The following is a 21,552-nucleotide window of genomic DNA, read 5'->3' as shown; positions in this document are numbered from 1 at the left end:
ACATGGCAGAGTCTGGCAAACTCCCCGTGGCGTACCCAATATGCCAAATACCAGTAACAATGATGGGTCTCACTCTCCTAACTCTGAAAGAGCCTTGAATATGGCACTTTTTAAAAAATCTCAGGGCTAGGATGAAGGAGACGTTACTGGGGCCTGCTCGAGGCAATCGACGAATAACAGGATGGTCGTGATCGTGATCGTGAATTGCAAGACACTTTTCAAGCTTACTATATTAAGGGGTTCTGGATTATTCTCTTGGAGAAGAAGGTTGAAAAATTCAAAAGTATGCTGTTCTGAAGGAGTGAAATGAAATTCTGTCTAGTATGGGTGGGATAAAATTTTGTTTGTTCTTTTGCTACACCTAGCAATGCTCAGGATTTACTCCTGGTGGTGCTTGGGGGACCATATGGGATTCTTGGTATTGAACCCCCATCAGATGTGTGCAAGGCAAGCTTCCCCCTTGCTGTCCTATTGCTCTGGCCCAGAATGGGTTGAAATCTTTTTTTTAAAATTTTTACTAGTCAAACACCTTGAGGTACAGTTGTAGACTTGTACATTTTTGTGCTTGGGTTTCAATTATACAATGATCGAGTACCCATCTCTCCACCAATGCCCATTCTCCACCACCACTAATCCCAGTATCCGTCCCACCCCCATCCCCCCATCCCAACCTGCCTTTGTGGCAGGGCATTCCCTTTTGTTCCCTCTCCTTTTGGGTGCTGTGGATTGCAAAAGAGGCATTGAGTGGCAATCATGTTTGGTCCATAGTCTACTTTCAGCATGCTTCTCCCACCCTGGGAGGATCTTCCTAACACCCATTATTTGGTGCTCCCTTCTCTCTCTGAGCTGCCTTTCCCCCTAGCATGTGTAGTTGGCCTCCAAGCCATGGAGTAAACCTCCTGGTACTTATCTCGGCTATTCTTAGGTGTTAGTCTCCTATTTTGTTAACTTAATATTCCCCAGATGAATGCAATCTTTCTGTGTCTATCCCGCTCTTTCTGACTCATTTCGCTTAGCATGATACTTTCCATGTAGTACCACTTGTATGTAAATTTCATGACTTCATCCTTTCTAACAGCTACATAGTACTCAACTGTGTAGATGTACCAAAGCTTCTTTAACCAGCCATCTGTTCTTGGGCACTCAGGTTTTTTCCAGATTCTAGCTATTGTAAACAGTGCTGCAATGAATAGACAAGTGCAGATGTCGCTTTGACTATACTTTTTTGCCTCTCTGGGATATATTCCCAGAAGTGGTATTGCTGGCTCAAATGGGAGCTCAATTTCTAATTTTTTGAGAATCGTCCATACTGTTTTCCAAAAGGGCTGAACCAGTCGGCATTCCCACCAGCAGTGAAGGAGGGTCCCTTTCTCGCCACATCTGCACCAACATCGGTTTTTTTGTTGTTGTTGTTCTTTTGGATGTGGGCCAGTCTCTTTGGCGTGAAATGATATCTCATTGTGGTTTTGATCTGCATCTCCCTGGTGATTAATGATATAGAGCATTTTCTCATGTGCCTTTTAGCCATTCAGATTTCTTATTTGAGAAAGTTTTTGTTCATCTCGTCGCCCCATTTTTTGATGGTGTTGGATGTTTTCTTCTTGGGGAGTTCATCCAGTACTTTGTATATCCTTGATATCAACCCCTTGTCTGATGTGTATTCAGCAAATATCCTTTCCCATAGAATGGGTTGAAATATTGAAGTTGTGTAGAGGAGATCCTTATGCTTGGGAATGAGCGATGAACTCTGACAGTGGTTGGAGAATGGGTATTATTTTCTCCTTGGTATGGTTGGGCTGAGCTGATGTAGAAAATTCTATAGTTAAAGATGCAACCACCAAAATGGGGTGAGGAAATGAACAGAAACTTTCGCAAAGAAGAAATTTGAATGGCAAAAAGGCACATGAGAAAATGCTCTACATCACTAATCATCAGAGAGATGCAGATCAAAACCACAATGAGATATCATTTCACACCACAGAGACAGGCCCACATCCACAAGAACAAAAGCAACCAATGCTGGTGCGGATGTGGCGAGAAAGGGACCCTCCTTCACTGCTGGTGGGAATGCCGGCTGGTCCAACCCTTTTGGAAAACAGTATGGACGATTCTCAAAAAATTAGAATTTGATCTGCCATTTGACCCAGCTATAGCACTCCTGGGAATATATCCCAGAGAGGCAAAAAGGTATAGTCGAAGTGACATCTGCAATTGTTTGTTCATTGCAGCACTCTTTACAATAGCCAGAATCTGGAAAAAACCTGAGTGCCCAAGAACAGATGACTGGTTAAAGAAACTTTGGTACATCTACACAATGGAGTACTATGTAGCTGTTAGAAAAGATGAAGTTATGAAATTTACATACAAGTGGTACTACATGGAAAGTATCATGTTAAGCGAAATGAGTCAGAAAGAGCAGGATAGACACAGAAAGATTGCATTCATCTGGGGAACATAAAGCAACAAAAAGGGAGACTAACACCCCGGAATGGCTGAGATTAGTACCAGGAATATTGCTCCATGACTGGAAGGCCAGCCACACGTGCTAGGTGAAAAGGAAGCTCAGATAGAGAAGAGAGCACCAAATGAAGGGTGTTGTGAGGACCGTGTCAGGGTGGGAGAAGCATGCTAAAAGTAGTCTATAGACCAAACATGATTGCCACTCAATGCCTCTCTTGCAAAACACAGTACCCAAAAGAAGAGAGAGATAACAAAGGGGAATACCCTGCCACAGAGGCAGGATGGGACGGGGGGTTGGGGGGTGGGGGGGATGCTGGAACCCGTGGTGATGGATGACGGGCACTGGTGGATGGATGGGCACTTGATCATTGTATAACTGAAACCCAAGCACAAAATTTGTAAGCCTATAACTGTACCTCATGGTGTTTCACTAATAAAAAACGAAAAAAAAATACAGATGCAACCACCGAAGTTTGTAATGTGCTTTTCAAGGGGACAGGCAGTGAGTGGTGGGGATACACTGGTGGATGGCAGTTGAGTTTGGTGGTGGGATTAGTTTTGAAATGTTGGATGCCTAAAAATCAATTATAATAACTTTGTAAACTAATTTTTAAGTTAAAAATCCTAGAGTTAAGTTCAGAGAAGACTTAGATTTTCCTTGCTCTTCCTTCATGTTGATAGTAAGAGAGCAACTCAGTGTTGGCCTAAGGTTGAGTAAAAGACTGCAAATAAGCTTAGATCAATAACCTTAGATCAATAGGGCTCTAAAACTTGAGTTAGCCTCACTATTAGTTTGTTTTTGTTTTCTCTTTTTTACTTTAGTTTTTTCTTTACCTTTTTGTCTTTTTCTTTTGTCTTTCTACCTCATAAATGATCATTTCTGATCATTTCAATTTTTACCTCTGACCAGAGTCATCCTGTCTAGTGAAAATAGTTATGCTCTTATTGATAATGAAGGTTGTTTATGTTTATGGTTATTTCCCCCAATCTGGAAGTATCATCCAGTCTTCAATATTCTCTTTTATCCAGGTTAAAATGCTTCTTAGGGATCTTTTGGTAGGTAGCAATTGGAATAAAACGTAAATGCTGACAAATTTGGGGGTGAATGAGTGTGGATATGGTCTTCCTTTCTCTTACTGTATATATGGAACTACTTCATTTGCTTAAACTAAGTATTTTAGTTAGTTTAAACTAACTACTTAATGTGCTTGTTAGCTACATTAAGTCGTTCTTAAATGTGCTTGTTAAGGAGGTGGGCGGTTGACTGAAACAGGAACTTGGGTTACAGATGGGTAGATGATGAAACTGGTGATAGAGTTGGGATTGGAAAAAAAATGGGAAAAGACTAAAATATAGGGAGGTTTAACTCCAAGTAAGTCTTGTGATCTTGGGTTAAGAGTTGGAAATATATAGAAAGAAGAATGAACAGATAATTGTACCAGATACCACTTCTAAGTAAACAAGAAAGAGGCCGAATTTTGGGAAAGTGAGTTAGACATTCAAGGAAGGGGAGTAGGAAAGGGGATGAAGTTAAATCTTTTCCTGCGATAGAGATTCAAAACAATTCTTATTTTTTTATTATGGATAATAGCTTGTTGAGACAGTACTGTCATTCCATGAGGCATGATAGATCAGAACCTGGCAAGATTACCATAATCTGACTTCTAATAGCACGGAATAGTGCCAACACTTTCGTAATGGCAATAAGAAGTTTGCTAATGTTAATGATGACTAATTTCTCTCCAGGGAACAAACTGAATTTCTGGAGTTGCTTGGTGAGGGTTCACCTTACCAATATCCTCCCTCATTTATATTTACTTTCTCTATCCCAGCAGCTCCACTAAAAGACCAGAGAAGGTGGGCCCTTAGGGAGAATTGGAAGGTGGCAGACATCAAGGGTGTTGAGGTCATTGAGCTCAGATCCAGCTGACTGACTCATAAGCCCTGCTCAGGTGAGGGGACTTTTCAAGGAAGCAGTACTTAGGAGATGTGTCTGTCCTTGCTTCTTTTTTAAAAATTTTTTTAAAAAATTAATGAATCACTGTGAGATACAGTTACAGACTTACAAATTTTCGTGATTATGTTTTAATCAAACAATGTTCAAGTACCCATCTCTCCACTGGTGCCCATTCTCCACCACTAATCTTCCCATTGTCCTTACAACCACCCCCACCCCTTCTCATCCTCTGCCTCTTTTGCAGATATATTCTCTCTTTCTCTCTCTCTCTGCTTTTGGGTGTTATGATTTGCAGTATAGGCACTAAGCAGCCATCATGTTAGGTCCATAGTTTACTTTCAGCACGCATTTATCATTTCAAGCGATCCCTCCAGCTTAGTGGTCTCTTCTCCAGCCTACCTGTCTTTTCCCCCAGCACATGAGATTGGCTTTGAAGCCATGGGGCGATCCTCCTGGCCCTTATCTCTACTATCCTTAGGTGTTATTCTCCTATTATGTTACTTTATATTTATCAAATGGGTGCAGTCATTCTGTGTCTGTCCCACTCTTTCTTACTTACTTTGCTTAACATGATACTCTCCATGTTGATCCACGCCTATGCAAATTTCATGGTTTCATCTTTTCTAACAGCTGCATAGTATTCCAATGTGTTGATATACCAGTTTCTTTAACCAGCCATCTGTTCTCCGGCACTTGCGTTTTTCCCAGATTCTGGCTATTTTAAATAGTGCTGCAATAAACATACAAGTACAGATGTCATTTCTACTGTACTTTTTTGATCTGCACCTCAAGAGAAACAGTGACCAAAATACAAAGACAGCCTACAGAATGAGAAAGGATACTTAACCAATACTCCTCCAATAAAGGGGTTAATATCAAGGATACACAAGCCAGTGGTTGAAGTCTACATGAAGAAAACATCCAACTCCATCATAAAATGGGGCAATGAAATGAAGAGAAACTTTCTCAAAGAAGAAATCCAAATGGGCCAAAAAGCACATGAAAAAAGTGTCCTTGCTTCTTATTCAAGAGTGTTTGGACCCTAACCAAAATAGTTGCTACAATGATGTATGATGACGAGTGAAATGAACACGGCATGAAGGGTGGATGAATTTGTTTATGAAGCTCTGGGAATGTACAGAAAACTTGTTTTTACTGTTTGCTGGCTGACTAAATGTGGCTTTTGTGATATTAAGTGAACTATAAGTGTTCACTTTTTTGTTTGTTTTGTTTGGGGAAATGCTCAGGATTTACTCTTGGTTCTTCACTCAGAAATTACTCCTGGCATGCTTGGGCTGAACCATGGTTGGTCATGTGCAAAGCAAGCTCCCTACTCACTGTAATATCTCTCCAGTTTCTGTGGGTGTTCATTTTTATCATTTTGTACCCTACTTCTATGACTTTGGTTTCCTCATTATTGAAGTGGGATTCACAATGCCAATTCCCTTTGATTTAGAGGTCAGTGCTTCAGGGAAATTATTTGTGATTTTTATACTCATTTCTCTGGTTTCTCTTCTGTATCGCCAAAATACTTTTCTAAGAAAGAGCATCTTGTAGTTCAGTGATATGGTGCAGGTGAAGAGACACACTCTACTGATCTCACTGTGATATGATTACTGCTTACCTTGTAGTCTCTGACCCTAGTGAAATAAATTTCTTTATTTGAAGCTTCTTAGATTCAGAAATATAAGTACCTCAATTGCTGCAGCCAAGGTAGAAATAACATCTGAGGTGATTATTTTTGTTTCTTGGCTGACCAACTGTGAATATAGGAGAGATAAAGATATTTTTTGTTGAAGTCTTTGAATACAAGACCTCTAGGATAGTCCAGTGAAGCATGGGAGTGTCTGTCTTCAGAAAATAAGACAGGATTTTTTTTCTTTGCAGTGTGAGGGGTAGAATATGTTAAAGGGTAACTTCTTCTTGCATGCTCTTCACTGTGATACCAACACTGTCTTTTTGTTCTTAACACCCTTATGTTCTCAGTCTTTAATCTCAATTTGTGTAAAGATCCTTAGGGATAGGTTTAGGCAGAAATTTAGTTCACTTCTGGAGACCGCATTTTTCAATGCTACCACACACAAGCTCATTCTCTCACTCTTACTAAGCTGAGAAGCTGTTTGAAAACTTTCCAAAGGCGTCGGAGGCTTTATTTTCACATATATTACCTCCTAAACTAAACCATCCCCTTCTCATTGTTATTACAAAGGACTAACTAAAAGGAGGGTAGTGGGTACCCCCTTCGTGTGAGCATCAAGGTGACCCCTGTGTGGCTGTCAGTCTGGTCCTACCTCATTTCTTACATAATGCTGTCCCATATTAATCTGCAGGAGAATAACAGATCTTATAGCAGGGGTGTGGGGGTGAGAGGGCTACCAGGATCATTGGTGGTGGAGAATGGGCACTGGTGGAGGGTTATTCAATCATTGTATAACTGAAACCCAAGCACGAAAGTTTGTAAGTCTACAATGGTGTTTCAATAATAAAAAAATTAAATAAATAAAAAGTGTTAAACAACAACAAAAAAGAGGGAATTGTGTAAAGGTTGTTGTATTTCATTCTGGGGCCATTTAAGCCAGTATATAAGAGAATACAAGCAAGTATTTTAAAATCAAACACACGTGTGCTACTTTAAGTACATCAGTGCGCTAGAGTATAAGAGGTCATGTAGCCGTGAATGCGGCCACATGCTCCAGGAAATAATGTGTTGCTCTCTTCTTGGAGCTTTATTTTATAGTCTCTTGATCTTTGCCATTAATGAGATTACATGGCGCCGGAGGTGGGGGAAAGGAGGAAATTTATGAGTGTGACTGCCAAGCTACTGGAAAACTGGGGATCTGGGTGGAGGAGGCCCAGTCTCAATCTGAGCAGGCTTGGAGATCTCAGCTACGGGTCCCGCATACCTGAGTTTCTTTGCCAGTTCCTTCATGGGTGGGGCTCATCTGAGCGTGTGGAGAGTGGCCTTGAGCATGGCTGCGGCTGGGTTCTGGAGGTTTTATACTGCCGGGGTTCTGCTTGGGGCAGGGAGCAAAACTCTACCTGCCCCCCTCCAAGGTACCCCGGTGAAGACAGCCTGATGTGGGGGCAGAAGATTCTTCCTGCATTATTAAATTTGTTAACTATTTCAACATAATTGATTTATTTGTATCTACTTTATGAATTCTCAAGTATTCTAAGAAGGTGTTCATAGATTTCATCAGATTGCTCAGAAGGGTACATGACAGTAAAGGTTAAGATGTATAATATCCTGACTTGTGAATATGTATACATTGCTGTATCTCATTTTAACTAACATCTAGTGAGTATCCACTGATTCTTGGGTATTTTGATGACTAACTCAAAGACAAAACCTTTGAAGTGAAAAATGAAGTCAAAGATCCACTCTTTTATTCTTACTTATCACTTCCGTCATGTTTTGAAGTCTCTCCAGCTCAAATCAAAATTGTTATAAGGCTCGATGTTCAGGCTAGCTGTTTTAGCCTATTGAATCTCGTTCTCCCTATCTAATGGCTGTTCTTTCCATGGAGGTCACTATATTGGCAGGAAACACAAGGTACCTTAAAGTAGTTAACCTTGTGCATTCATTGTCTCCCACTGGGATACTTGCCTTACTGGTTCCTGTCTTCAGGGCCTTTCCTGTTCTATTGTCAACCCTGAAATAGATTTCCTCTCTGGTTCTCTGGTGATATTTATTTACAAAATTGTTCCCAGGCCCAATTCTTGTTATAATGTTTAACTGGCAAGATGGCTACTGAATCCCTTTTTCCTGATAACTGATTGCTGTGCTAAGGGAAGAACCAGAGGTGTAAAATGAAGGTAAGATTTAGTATTTAAATCATTCCATGGGGATTTGCATCTTTGAAATTCTATTTTAAGCCCTTAAGTCCCCCCGTAAGTATTATGTGAACATCCTACAAAATATAGAAATATATGTTAGGTGTCTTTGCTTAATAAAGGAAGAAAGCATTGATTCCCAAAAATGAAGCTTGATTAACACTTGGGCCTGATTCTAGTCATTTCTCTGTATATACTTTTTACATATTGAGTTCATCAATTTTGTTGCTTACTTTTCTTCATTTAATATTATTGAAGTATTTTTCATGGGCATGAGGTAGTCTCCACAAATGTTTCATATGATCATATAACAAACTGTCTTGTGACTGTGCCATATAGATTACATAAACAAAATGTCTAGCAAATTTTTTCTCCCTTGCAATTTAAAAAATAATTTTATTAAAGAACTGTTATTTACAAGGTTATTTATATTTCAGATTTAGGCATATAATATTTCAACACCAGTCCCACCACCAGTATCAGCTTCCCTCCACGTGTTCCCATATATCCAAAACAAAGACTCAACAAAAATTAAAAAATGATGAGATTTGGCAATTTTTTAAAAAAGTAATCTTTTATTTGTTTTAATGGGAGATAAATGTGTTCTGGGGGAGACAACTGGTGGTACTCAGGCTGTTCATGGCTTACATCTGACTCTGCACAGGAATGACTGTTGATGGGATTTGGGGAACAATATGGAGTGCTGGGGGTCAAACTGTATTAATCTCTGTCTCCCTAATGGTAGATATTTTACAGTTTGATGTAAGAGAGGGTTATTTACCACTTGGTTTAAGTTGTGAGATTTAGATTTGAATTCAAATTCTATCTTCCCACTTACTAGTGAGGTGACTTTAGACAATTATCACTTCTTTGTCTCCAGTATGGAGATAGTATTTTCTACCTCACAGGAAAATAGATGATATTAACTGGGGCAGTGTATTTGAAGCATCTAGTGCACACTATGTCTCCATACATAAAAGCTGATGTTTATTTCTATTATCATTAACATGTTTGCAGCCAAAAGAATAAATCTGTAATGATGACATTTTAGCTGCCATTGTCCTGGGTTAAACTATCTATTTATAAAGGCAGAGAAAGTAACTGAAATGCTGTATGTGGTGATGTGCTATTTTCATCTAGGCCTATACCTGCCTCATTTCCCTCTGTTCAATCAATCAGCTTTGGGTAGCACCTCTGTGCTACCCACACCTATCTCTTCTCCTTGTGCCCAGAGAGACTAATGAAACATAAATACAAGAAGTGTTAGCAATGCAAGGAAGATATAAAAGTACAGACTTAAGCACTGTAATCATCCTTGGAATTGAATTGCCTCTTCACCCTCATTACTGCCCTCCCACAAACAGGAGAGCTAAGATCCAGGAAAGGATAAGACTATCCAAGGTTTTATACTGAGTTGGTTATTGGTTACAGTGCTGGATACACAACTTAGTGTTATTTACCTTTCCTTAACCTTTGCACAAACCACAGATATATGGTTGTATCTTTATCTTTCCCTTAGCCTACCTCTGTACAAACTATAGATAATTAGGGCTTTATATAAGTAAGAGGTGGAGAGAATAATACTTTGGTGGAGAGAATAATACTTTGGTGGAGACAATAACACTTTGCATCTTGGGTTTTTTTGTTATTTATTTGTTTTGTTATAGAATTACTAATATTTAGTTATTGAATTACTGTTAGAATATCACAAAACTATTCTCGATTGGGTTTCAGTCATACAATGTTACAGCACCCATCCCTTCATCAGTGTACAAATGTCCACTACCACTACCACTACCAATGTCCCAGTTTTCCTCCCACCACGATTCTCCACAACCCCCACCCTGCCTGGCACTACGCCAGGCATATTTCTCCTTTCTTTCTCTTTCTCCTTTGTGCATTATGGGTTTGAGATTAACTGTGGCTATGGTTCTCTTTTGATATTTATTTGTGGGTTTCTGAAGCAATGCCAGTAGAAGACCTTCCATGGTGGCACTGGAATTGGTTCATGGGGGTGACTGCTGGTGCTTCTATGAGTATAGGGAAGTGTGTGGGGGGAGGTAGCCCATCCCAACTCTGAGAAAGCCTGGAGATTTCTGTCACAAAATCCATATGCCTGAATTTTCAGCAGGTTAGTATCTTGGTTGGGCTGGAGCAATAGCACAGCAGTAGTGCGTTTGCCTTGCACAAAGCTGGCCAGGGCCGAGCAGGGTTTGACTCCTCCGCCCCTCTCAGAAAGCCCGGCAAGCTACCGAGAGTATCTCACCTGCATGGCAAAGCCTGGCAAGCTACCCGTGACATATTCGATATGCCAAACACAGTAACAAAAGTCTCACAATGGAGACATTACTGGGCCCACTGAGCAAATTGATGAACAACGGGAAGACAGTGCTACAGTGCTAATATCTTGGTGATGTCCATCCTGAGATGGTGGAGTCTGGCCATAGGTGATTTTGGATTGTGGGAGCAAGTGGCTACAGAGAGCTCTGTTTGGATGGGCAGTGGGCTGATCCACCCCCTTCCAATCTACCCTATTCTGTTCAGCCTTCCAGAGGTCCAAAATTAACTGAGGCTTTTTATGTCTTTTGAGATTTATTTTTATGTTTCTGAAGCATGGCCAATAAATAAACTTGTATGGCTCAGCTGGAGATGGTTTGTGGACATGGATCCCACATGTCTGACTTCTGGAATTTTAATTTCTCAGGAAACTTGGTCCTGAGTTGTTGAAGACCAGCCACAGGTGATTTGGGGGTATCAGGAAGCCTGAAGGCATCATCAGTTGCTGATGCACTTACCTCGTGGGTCTAGGTTAACCTGCTGGCAGTGCTGCACCTCTTGGGCCCCAGAGGCAGTGGCAGAAGAAGCCTCAGCAGGGACCAGGACTAGTACTAGGGCTGCTACTGTTCATGGCCTGGACACTCTGGGAGGACTTCAGGCACCAGTCGAGCAGAGTTTGACCAGGAGACACCGCCCCCCCCCCCCCATCTTGGGTCTCCAGACAGTGCTCAAGGAGTTTTTCTTTCACAATATGGCAGGGGCATCCCCACTGGTGGGAAACATCCAGAGCCCCCTAGTGAGAACGTGGGGTGCCCCCTCTACTCTAAGACCCATATGGTCCTGGGTTGGACCCAAACAACCCTGTTCAAACACGTTAAAACTCTGCCCCTGCCCATAGCACCAAGCTTTCCAGTAGCTCTGCCCACTGGTGTCTGTGCTGCCACCATCTTCATGAGTCACACTTTAGGTTGGTGCTCTGTGGTGGGCGACTGGCCATTTTCGTTTAATGACTCTCTCCCTGGGACAGAATAGTGAAGGGGCACCCACATTCACTCACGCAGAAATTTTATGACCCCATTAGCTGTTCAGAGCTATGAGAGCTGCTGTCCCTCCACCAGCTTTGCCACTTGCTGCTGTGCTGCTACCATCTTGATGCATCTCCAGAGAGAATACTTTGGACTGAATTTTGCTAATATTGATGGGGATGGCATTCTGGAAGAAGTATAGTTAGCAGTTACTTCCATTTGATAATAAGCTTATTTGCATTTATTTGCAACTTGGTAAATTTTGTTCTTCTGAGACTTTTCTCCCTCTAATTCTTAATAAGCTGCCTGGGAATAATAACTAGATTTTTTAAGTATTCTACCTATTCTGTAATAATATCTAAGTCATGTTTTAACATTATAGTTCCTTCCTCTATGGTTGAACAGAGACACTGGCCCCAGGTTCTGCCAAGCACAGAATCAGAGAATTAACTAGCCCCCTTTGATGTCATTCTAGATCAATGTGCGTGTGACCACCATGGATGCAGAGCTGGAGTTTGCCATCCAGCCCAATACTACTGGCAAGCAGCTGTTTGACCAGGTAAGCAACTCATTTCTTCCTTTCCTCCTTCTCCCCATAGCTTGCATTACAAAGCTTTTCTTGGAGATCTCCTTTACTTGCTCCTCAAGAGGTAGGTCAACAGAAATGTTGACCCCAGCCTTAATAGTAAAAAGAAGGAAAGCTTAACTTTGACAGTCTGTATCTTATGTGGTCCTGATTTAAGCCCTTTTCTGGTCCTGGACATGGGAGACTAGAAACATTAGTGGAATATGCCTCTGCTAGGCATTTTATATGTAACATAATAAAGTGGGTGTGCCTGGATCACACTTGACCCCCAAAATAGGAAGACAGAAGGAGAGTGAAGAAATTGATGGGGGAAGGAAAATTGAGAAAATAAAATAATGAAGGAGGAGGGTCAGAGCCCCCAGTTATACCAGTAAAGTGGGAGATATGTATAGCTATATAACAAAAGCACAGACTCAACATCACTGAAAACATGAGATCTACACCATGATGGAGGAAATTTGGCCTTGCTGGTGGGATTGATGTTGGAATATCATATGCTTAAGACTCATCTATCAATAGTATTTTAAATCATGACCCTTTAATTAAATAAAAATTTTAAAAAATTGAAAATTACTTCAGTGCTTGAGAAATTAATACAAAGCACCTGCCTTGCAATGAAATAAATTGGTGGTTGAGGTCTATTCAGTGACTTATTCAATATTGATTAAAGGTATAATGTGTTTCAAAGAAACTTTCTCTACCTATCAAGCACTATCTCTAACATCATGAAACATCGACTTCTTTACTTATTGAAGCCAGGTACATGTACCCATGTAGAAGAAAGAGCTATCTTTAAAAAGAGCTATCTTTAAGGCTTGGGATGTGTTTAGGGATGGCATATAGAATATGGCATTTGGTGGTATTCTTGGGTTACATTCTATCTTACTACGATTAAATAGAATTGTGTGACCCTGCATGTCTTATTTAACTTCTTAGTACTTTACTTTCTTCAGTAAAATGGTAATTACATTGATCTCACAGAATTTTGCTGTCATAGTGTGGTAGGGCGTTTGCCTTGCCTGCCACCAGCCTGGCCGAGCTGGGTTCGATTCCTCTGCCCCTCTCGGAGAGCCTGGCAAAATACCGAGATTATCTCACCTGCACAACAAAGCCTGGCAAGCTACCCATGACGTATTCAATACACCAAACACAGTAAAAACAAGTCTCAAAATGGAGTTGTTACTGGGCCCCTCGAGCAAATCTATGAACAACAGGAGGACAGTGTTTGTTTGTTTGTATTTAATCTTTTAATAAGTAAAATGATTGGTATGTTTTGGTTATTGTTATTAAGGGCTACATTAATATATTTTAAAATTACCCCAGGAATTCAGAAGAGGGAATCATGAAATCAGGAAGTTTTTCTGGCTCAGTAAATGTTCTTAGGATTTTTGTATTCTGCATCAAAGGCAGCAACCACTTCTTCTCTTGTATTCATTTTTACTTCATAATTTAACTTACATTTATCATTGCAATTAGGACAGTGGGTAGGATGTTTGCCTTGCAAGCAGCCAACATGGCCGACCCAAGTTCGATTCCTCCACCCTTCTTGGAGAGCCTGATAAGCTACCGAGAGTATCTCGCCCTCACGGCAAAGCCTGGCAAGCTACTGGTGACGTATTTGATATGCCAAACACAGTAACAATTGTCACAATGAAGATGTTACTGGGCCCGCTCGAGCAATTTGATGAACAATGGGAGCACAGTGACAGTGACAGTGACAATAGAATATTATGGTATACTACTATATTATAGTGGAGAACTGAGGCTTAGAGGGGAAAAGACCTGTTTAAGGTCATATAGCTAGGAACTGTATTGGTATTTGAACAAAGACATATAGTGGTTCCAATTTTCTCATTACTTTTCATCAATTATCGTCTAATTTCCCCTTTGTTGTACCCATTCAGAGTGTAGGAAAAATTGGTTCCTCAAACTTAGAACTTCAAATGAGTATGTTTTATGCTGTGGAGCAGGACTTATTAAACTTTCCCACTTATAACACCTTTTTATCTGAGAAATACAGTGCAGATGAGTGCCACCAGAACACCTCAGATCATTACATACTTGATTATAAATTAGGTGTTGGTTGTTGCTGTTTTACTCTTGTCAATTTTTCATTACCTCCACATTCAATTATGTGACCCTATATAGGGTTGCTCACCATGTTTAAGACACTATGCTAGTTTCTGCACTCTGAAATCACCTGACCTTCCCTTCTATCTACAGACCTCAGATATAGGTGGCTTCTGTACATGACAGAGACAAAGGCGGCTCTTTTTTACATTCAGATATTCCTGGTTATTAGTGAGAATTTTCTTAGATAAAATTATTTTCCTTTGCTGGAACCATATTTACTACTTTATGCTTCTTGAACCTTACAGTTCAGTCTGTTTTGGGTGTGTGCATTTTGTCACTGAAGATCCACAAAAGCTATTGTTGTACAAACTGAATTCCAGTCGCTCTAGGTATATGTGGCAGTTTCTAGGAGGTAAACAGCTGTGGAATGAATGTGGTATAGTATCTTGGAGCATTGGTTTTACTTATAAATTTTTTATATTTTGTTATTAAAATGTAGATATTTACAGAGTAACAATATAACTTGTATAAATAATTTAGGTTAAGTCTTGGTCTATAAAGAAATTCTGACTTGTCATCTACATATATCTTCATATCCTTCCCTCATGCACATATTATTTTCTGCTCCTTAATAATGTATTGCATAGCAGTTTTGAGAAAAGCCAGTTCAGGTAAGATGGGTTGGTTGTTTAGAGTTAAAGAGAGTTATTGGTTGTTTAGAGTTAAAGAGAGCTAAGAAAGGATCAGCATTGGAGATATTTGTTAGGGTGGAATAATAAGGATGGTAGGTACTGGAGCCTTAGATCTTATTCCTGGAACTAAAACTAGATAGTATATGTTATTAGAGGATGAGTTTTCTCTTTCCTGTGCAGTGGAGGTTTTGTTTGGAAGCAAAGCTGGAAACATTCACAGGGTGGTCTCCTTTCAGATCCTAGAAATGAGGTCAAAAGTTAACTAATAAAACTTAGGACTTTGAATATAATTGAAGTGATTTTATTTTACCTGGAATTCAGGGATCATTTATTTTCTAATTTTTTTAAGTTTGAATTCTCTTAGTTTCCTTCCCTCAACAGTGTCCTCATTTTGGGACATCAGTGGAAACTGAGAGTTGTTGCTCCCCTCTCTAAGCCCTAGAGCCTAAGCATGTTGCAAATTTGTATGGCATGTGATATTTCAGTGATCATAACAGAAGAGGTATTTATCAAACAGATTAAAATTTACCACTGGGGCAGAAAATAAAACAAAAGACACCTGCCTTGCACATAATCAACCTGGTTGGATATGTATCACTGCATATGATCTCACAAGCAACACCAGAAGTGAGCCCTGAACACTGCAAGCTGTGGTCCAAAAACAAAAATCAAAAGTTTAATTAAATTTCCTACTGATTCTGACATTGATGTTTTGATATTTGCTTTAGAGATTACTTTGTCTAACTTCTCAGAGATCCTATACATCCCAAAACTCCTTGGCTCCATAAACTTCCTCTAATTATACCTATGCTGTGTCAGACACAGAGAATAGAAAAGTAGAGCCAAAATGATTCTTGATCTTAAAAAGCTTAAGGTGCTTGGGTTCTGATAAGGCAATGAAAATAAGATAATGTGGTAATGTTTTATAAAGAGGCTAAAGAGTTCATTCCTCAACTGTACAGGGCTGACTGCATGGTCTAGCACAATCCTTTTTAATTTGGATGTCTTTAATCTTGTTCAACTGAGCACGTGGTATAGGAAACCAGTTCTGTTTCTGTCCTGCTCACACTTATGGTCTAGTATTATGGCCCTTCTAACCCTACTCAGCATCTACAATGTGTTTCTTTATCTCATGGGACTGAATTGATTATTCGAACTTAATTATTTCTGCCAATTACACCTAAACGAACCATTCATGTGAAGTCCTGTTAAAAATCATTAGAGTTGTTAATTGAACCCATATTAGATCTCTGATGAGATAAGGGGTTCTTTTAAAAAGTTTTCTTTGCCTAGGAATGTGACTCAGAGGACTGGAGTGCATGTAGCTCGTTAAGAAACCTTAGTTTCAATCTCCCACACCAGCACCACATGATCCGTGGAGTACCACTGGATGTGCCCTACCCCACAAAAAACAAAAACATAACCTCAAAACTAACTTTGATCGCTCTTTCATTCTCTGCAATTTACTTTTGTTATCTATAAAATGGGCTTAATTTTTACATTATAGGACCATTAGAAAATTAAAGAAGATAATGGATATAAATTTATCACTGTGTGGTAGTACACAGTGATAACAGATTCATACCTCTATTAGCAGAAGTACTTTGTGCAGATACATACTGAAAGATGACTTTCTTGAGAGCTGTTTGGAGGTTCTAGCAAGGGAGCGCAGCTACTCGTATACCCTTGACAGAAGACCTGTCCATCTCTATTCAGGGAAAGCCGTCCTCTTCAAGCAAGCATGCAGCTTTGGGAGGGATGAGCATGGAGTGGTGAGGAAGGAAGGGGACATCTGCCTAGCCAGTCAAATCAGCCGAATCAATGCTGGCAACCAATGGGGTAACAGATATCTCAGCCAGATCGCCCTCACATCCAAAAAATAACTTTCTTACTGTTTACTCAGTTTATTTCCTTTTCAGATCCTAGGCACTTTAAACCTTTAAGATCAAGAACCATTTTTTCTCTATTTTTCTATCCTCTGTATCTGACATGGCATAGGCTTTCAATAAATGGCTATTTTGTATTTTATTTTTCAGGTGGTGAAAACTATTGGCCTAAGGGAAGTTTGGTTTTTTGGTTTGCAGTACCAGGACACTAAGGGTTTCTCCACTTGGCTGAAACTCAATAAGAAGGTAACATCACTCAAGTTTGAAAATGATTCCTTAATAAAAGCTTTATTTAAACACTGATTATAAAGTTGTTTACTATAGGGTTTCAGGCATACAGTATTTCTAGCTCTTATCCCACTACCCTTGACCCCATCCCTCCACCAGTGACCCCAAGTTTCCTTCCATAACATATCCTGATTTCTTGACAGATACAGTTTAAAGATTAATTATTGTAATTGTGATCCTATATTTTTAGTCCTGTTGCATCTAGTGGTTTAGCTATATACAGATATCTTACCTCTACTGTACAGGAGCCCAAGACCTCTGGCCCTTGCCACTATATTATTTCCAGGCTTCCTTTTATTGTACACCCCTCCATCTGCTCATTCCTTGGCATTTTTGCTCCTGTGTACTAGAACCAATACTTTTCCCACCTTTGATACCTTGCAATCCCTAGACAATTTAATTCTATGAACTAGATTAATAAGAACATCCAGTATTTCTCTTTGTTTTTCTGACTTCAATTAACATAAGATCCTCCAGTTTAACCAAGTTGTAGAAAATTACATGATTTCATAATTTCTTGTGGCTGCATAGTATTCTGTTGTGTATATACAATACAGGTTCATTTTTCACTCTTCTCTCATTGGGCACCTTGGTTGTTTCCATCCCCTGACTATTTTACTACGTGCTGCAATGAACAGAGGTGTGCATATATTTATTCAAATGAATGAATGTTTTTGTGTGTTGGGGGTAAATACCAAGCAGTAGGTTCATAATGTCATATGGGAGTCTTATGGGATTCATTCTTTTACTAGATTTGACTGAGGGGGTTCACCCGTACTAGATGGGAAACTCAAGATGCATATGGTATTATTTTTCATTGGCCTGTCAGTTTATCACAAGATCAGATTAAGGGCAAAGCATTCAGCAAAGACAAAGTTTGCTCTGTCAAATGGCACACATTCAAAAGAACAAAAAGCAACCAGTGCTGGCGTGGATGTGGGGGAAAAGGGACACTCTTTCATTGTTGATGGGAATGCCCACTAGTCCAGCCTTTCTGGAAAAAATTATGGACAGTCCTTCAAAAACTAGAAATTGAGCTTCCATATGACCCCACAATACCACTTCTGGGAATATATCCCGAGGATGCAAAAAAGCACAGTAGAAATGACATTTGTACCTATATGTTCATTGCAGCACTGTTCACAACAGCCAAAATCTGGAAACAACCCAAGTGCCCTAGAACAGATGACTGTTTAAGGAAACTTTGGTACATCTACACAATGGAATACTATGCAGCTGTCAGGAGAGATGAAGTCATGAACTTTGTTTATAAATGGATAGACATGGAAAGTATCATGCTAAGTGAAATGAGTCAGAAAGAGAGGGACAGACATAGAAGGACTGCAGTTATTTGTGAAGTATAAAATAACATAACATGAGGCTGACACCAAAGGATAGTAGATACATGGGACAGGAAGATTGCTCCATAGCTAGAAGCCTGCCTCATGAGCAAAGGGGAGAAGGCAGCTGGAATAGAGAAGGGATCACTAAGAAAATGATGGCTTGATGAACCGGTCTGGATGGGATATGTGTGCTGAAAGTAGATAATGGACCAAATATGATAACCTCTGAGTATCTGCATTGCAAATCATAATGCCCAAAAGTAGACAGAGAGAGTATGGGGAATATCATCTGCCATGGAGGTGGAGGGGGGGAAGGGGGGGGCTACAACGGGGATATTGGTGGTAGGGAATGTGCACTGGAGGAAAGATGGGTGTTTGATCATTGTGTGATTGTAACCCAAACATGAAAGCTTGTAACTATCTCATGGTGATTCAATAAAATTTAAAAAATGTTTGCTCTGTCTACATTTTGATATCTATTAGAAAGAATGGCAAGTGTACAAAGGAAAAACAACCCTGCTTATTTTGAACTCAGACTTGATTTGGTTTTTTATTTTGTTTTCCTCTATCTTCTCTGTTGATGTTATTGTGACGTTCAGTGCTCTGAAACTTTGATTTTCATGTTCATTGGAAATTGAAGATATTTTGTGGTGCAGGGGTCATAATGGCAATGCTGCCAGGATCACACTGGGAGGTATGAGGAAAGGCTGAGGATCCAACTTGTGACCTGTAAAACTTTACCACTGAGCCACATATTCAGTCAACTAAGACTTGTTGGAGATCACAGCCATTCAGGAGGAGACTGATACTACTTTTCTTTTCAATCTCAAGGGTTTTGAGATTTTTGTTAAGAGTTAGAGTCTCTAATTAAATTAGAAAAAGTCTTGAAGGTTTCATAATCTTATTTTGTCTCAGGCCCTAGTTATCAATTGATGCCTGAACCCCATGCAGATGCTTTCATGTTTCTTCATTTCCAAGTGAATCGCCAACTTAGGTAATGATTATATACTCTTTACTCCCAAGCAGCAGCTCTGCAGGACCATTGCAGTCCTTCATTCTTGGTACCCTCAAACTGGCTCACTTTCTCCTTGTAGATCTCTATGCTGCCCTGTGGTTTGTTTCCTTGATTATGTGTAGAAGATTGATTCCCTGCTTTCTTGCTTTTCCAAACACTGGAGATTTTTGTTGGACAAATTGTAACCATTAAGAGTCAGTTCAGTGGCCTAGGACATGTTCTATTTTGGAAAATGTTCCATGTGCACTGAAGAAGAATGTGTATTCTTTCTTTTGGAGGTGTAAAGCCCTGTATAGGTCTATAAGCCCTTTCTCTTCTATTTCTTCTTTCAAAGCCAATGTTTCCTTGCTGAGTTTTGTTCCTGTTGATCTATCCAGAGGTGATAAGGCGATGTTGAAATCTCCAGCTACTATTGTGTTGCTACCAATGTCCTCCTTAAAATCTGTTAGCAGCTGTTTTAAATATTTAGCTGTTTCCTCATTAAGTGTATATACATTTAAGAGTGTGATTTCTTCCTGTTGTACGTATCACTTGATGAAGAGAAAATAGCCTTTGCTGTCCTTTCTAATCTTTTTCAACGTGAAATTAATTTTGTTGGATACTAGTATGGCCACCCCAGCTTTTTTGAGGGAGCTGTTTGCTTGCAGGATTGTGTTCCATCCTTTGACTTTGAGTCTGTGTTTGCTCTGGCTGTTGAGATGAGTTTCTTGTAGGCAGCAGAATGTTAGGTTCTGTCTCTGAATCCATTTTGCCACTCTGTGTCTCTTAATTGGTGAATTTGGACCGTTGACTCCAAATGGCTAAAAGGCACAGGAGAAAATGCTCTATATCACTAATCATCAGGGAGATGCAGATAAAAACAACAATGAGATATCCTTTCACACCACAGAGACTGGCCCACATCCAAAAGAACAAAAGCAACCGATGCTGGCGTGGATGTGGCAAGAAAGGGACCCTCCTTCACTGCTTGTGGGAATGTCGACTGGTCCAACCCTTTTGGAAAACAATATGGACGATTCTCAAAAAATTACAATTTTATCTCCCATTTGACCCAGCAATACCACTCCTAGGAATATATCCCAGAGAGGCAAAAAAGTATACTCGAAGTGACATCTGCACTTGTTTGTTCATTGAAGCACTGTTTACAATAGCCAGAATCTGGAAAAAAAAAACCCGAGTTCCCGAGAACAGATGACTATTTAAAGAAACTTTGGTACATTTACACAATGGAGTACTATGTAGCTGTTAGACAAGATGAAGTCATGAAATTCACATACAAGTGGTACTACATGGAAAGTATCATGTTAAGCAAAATGAGTCAGAAAGAGCGGGATAGACACAGAAAGATTGCATTCATCTGGGGAACATAAAGCAACAAAATGGGAGACTAACACCCAGGAGTGGCCGAGATTAGTACCAGGAATTTTTCTCCATGACTTGGAGGCCAGCCACACGTGCTAGGGGAAAAGGAAGCTCAGATAGAGAAGAGAGCACCAAATAAAGGGTATTGGGAGGATCCTCCCAGGGTGGGAGAAGCATGCTGAAAGTAGACTATAGACCAAACATGATTGCCACTCAATGCCTCTCTTGCAAATCACAGGACTCAAAAGGAGAGAGAGAAAACAAAAGGTAATGTCCTGCCACAGAGGCAGGATAGGTTGGGGGGATGGGGGTGGGAGGGATTCTGGGACCTATGGTGGTGGATGATGGGCGCTGGTGGAGGGATGGTTACTTGATCATTGTACAACTGAAACCGAAGCACAAAAATTTGTAAGTCTATAACTGTACCTCATGGTGTTTCACTAATAAAAATAAATAAATAAATAAATAAAACAAAATACAGCCATATATCTCCTAATGACAGAAAAAAAAGTCAGTTCATATGGAATCCCAAAAAAATAATCCCAAAGGTCAATGAATTCAAGAGCTGGTTCTTTGAGAAAATAAACAATATTGATATACCACTAGCAAGAGTCACAAAGAAAGTGAGTTAAAATATCATCAGAGACTGCTTTGAGAGTCTGTATGCCATGAAACAAGAGAACCTAGAAGAAATGGATAAATTCCTGGATTCCTATAATCTCCCAAGATTTAACCAAGAAGATTTGGAATACCC

At 39.9% G+C, this 21,552-nt stretch overlaps 1 protein-coding gene across 1 annotated transcript in view; it reads left to right on the top strand.

Annotated features, from left to right (window-relative positions):
- Positions 1-21,552, top strand: part of MSN (moesin) — a 98,662-nt gene that overhangs the window by 50,700 nt on the left and 26,410 nt on the right. The window contains exons 2-3 of the mRNA XM_056130146.1: positions 12,029-12,112; positions 16,941-17,036. Of these exons, the coding sequence (XP_055986121.1) occupies positions 12,029-12,112; positions 16,941-17,036 (180 nt within the window). The remainder of the gene's footprint in view (positions 1-12,028; positions 12,113-16,940; positions 17,037-21,552) is intronic.

This window comes from Sorex fumeus, unplaced genomic scaffold (genome assembly GCF_029834395.1).
Source record: "Sorex fumeus unplaced genomic scaffold, SorFum_2.1 ptg000073l, whole genome shotgun sequence".
Classification (NCBI taxonomy): Eukaryota; Metazoa; Chordata; class Mammalia; order Eulipotyphla; family Soricidae; genus Sorex; species Sorex fumeus.
Note: the sequence above shows the minus strand (reverse complement) of the source record. Positions and strands in the feature narration are given on the sequence as shown.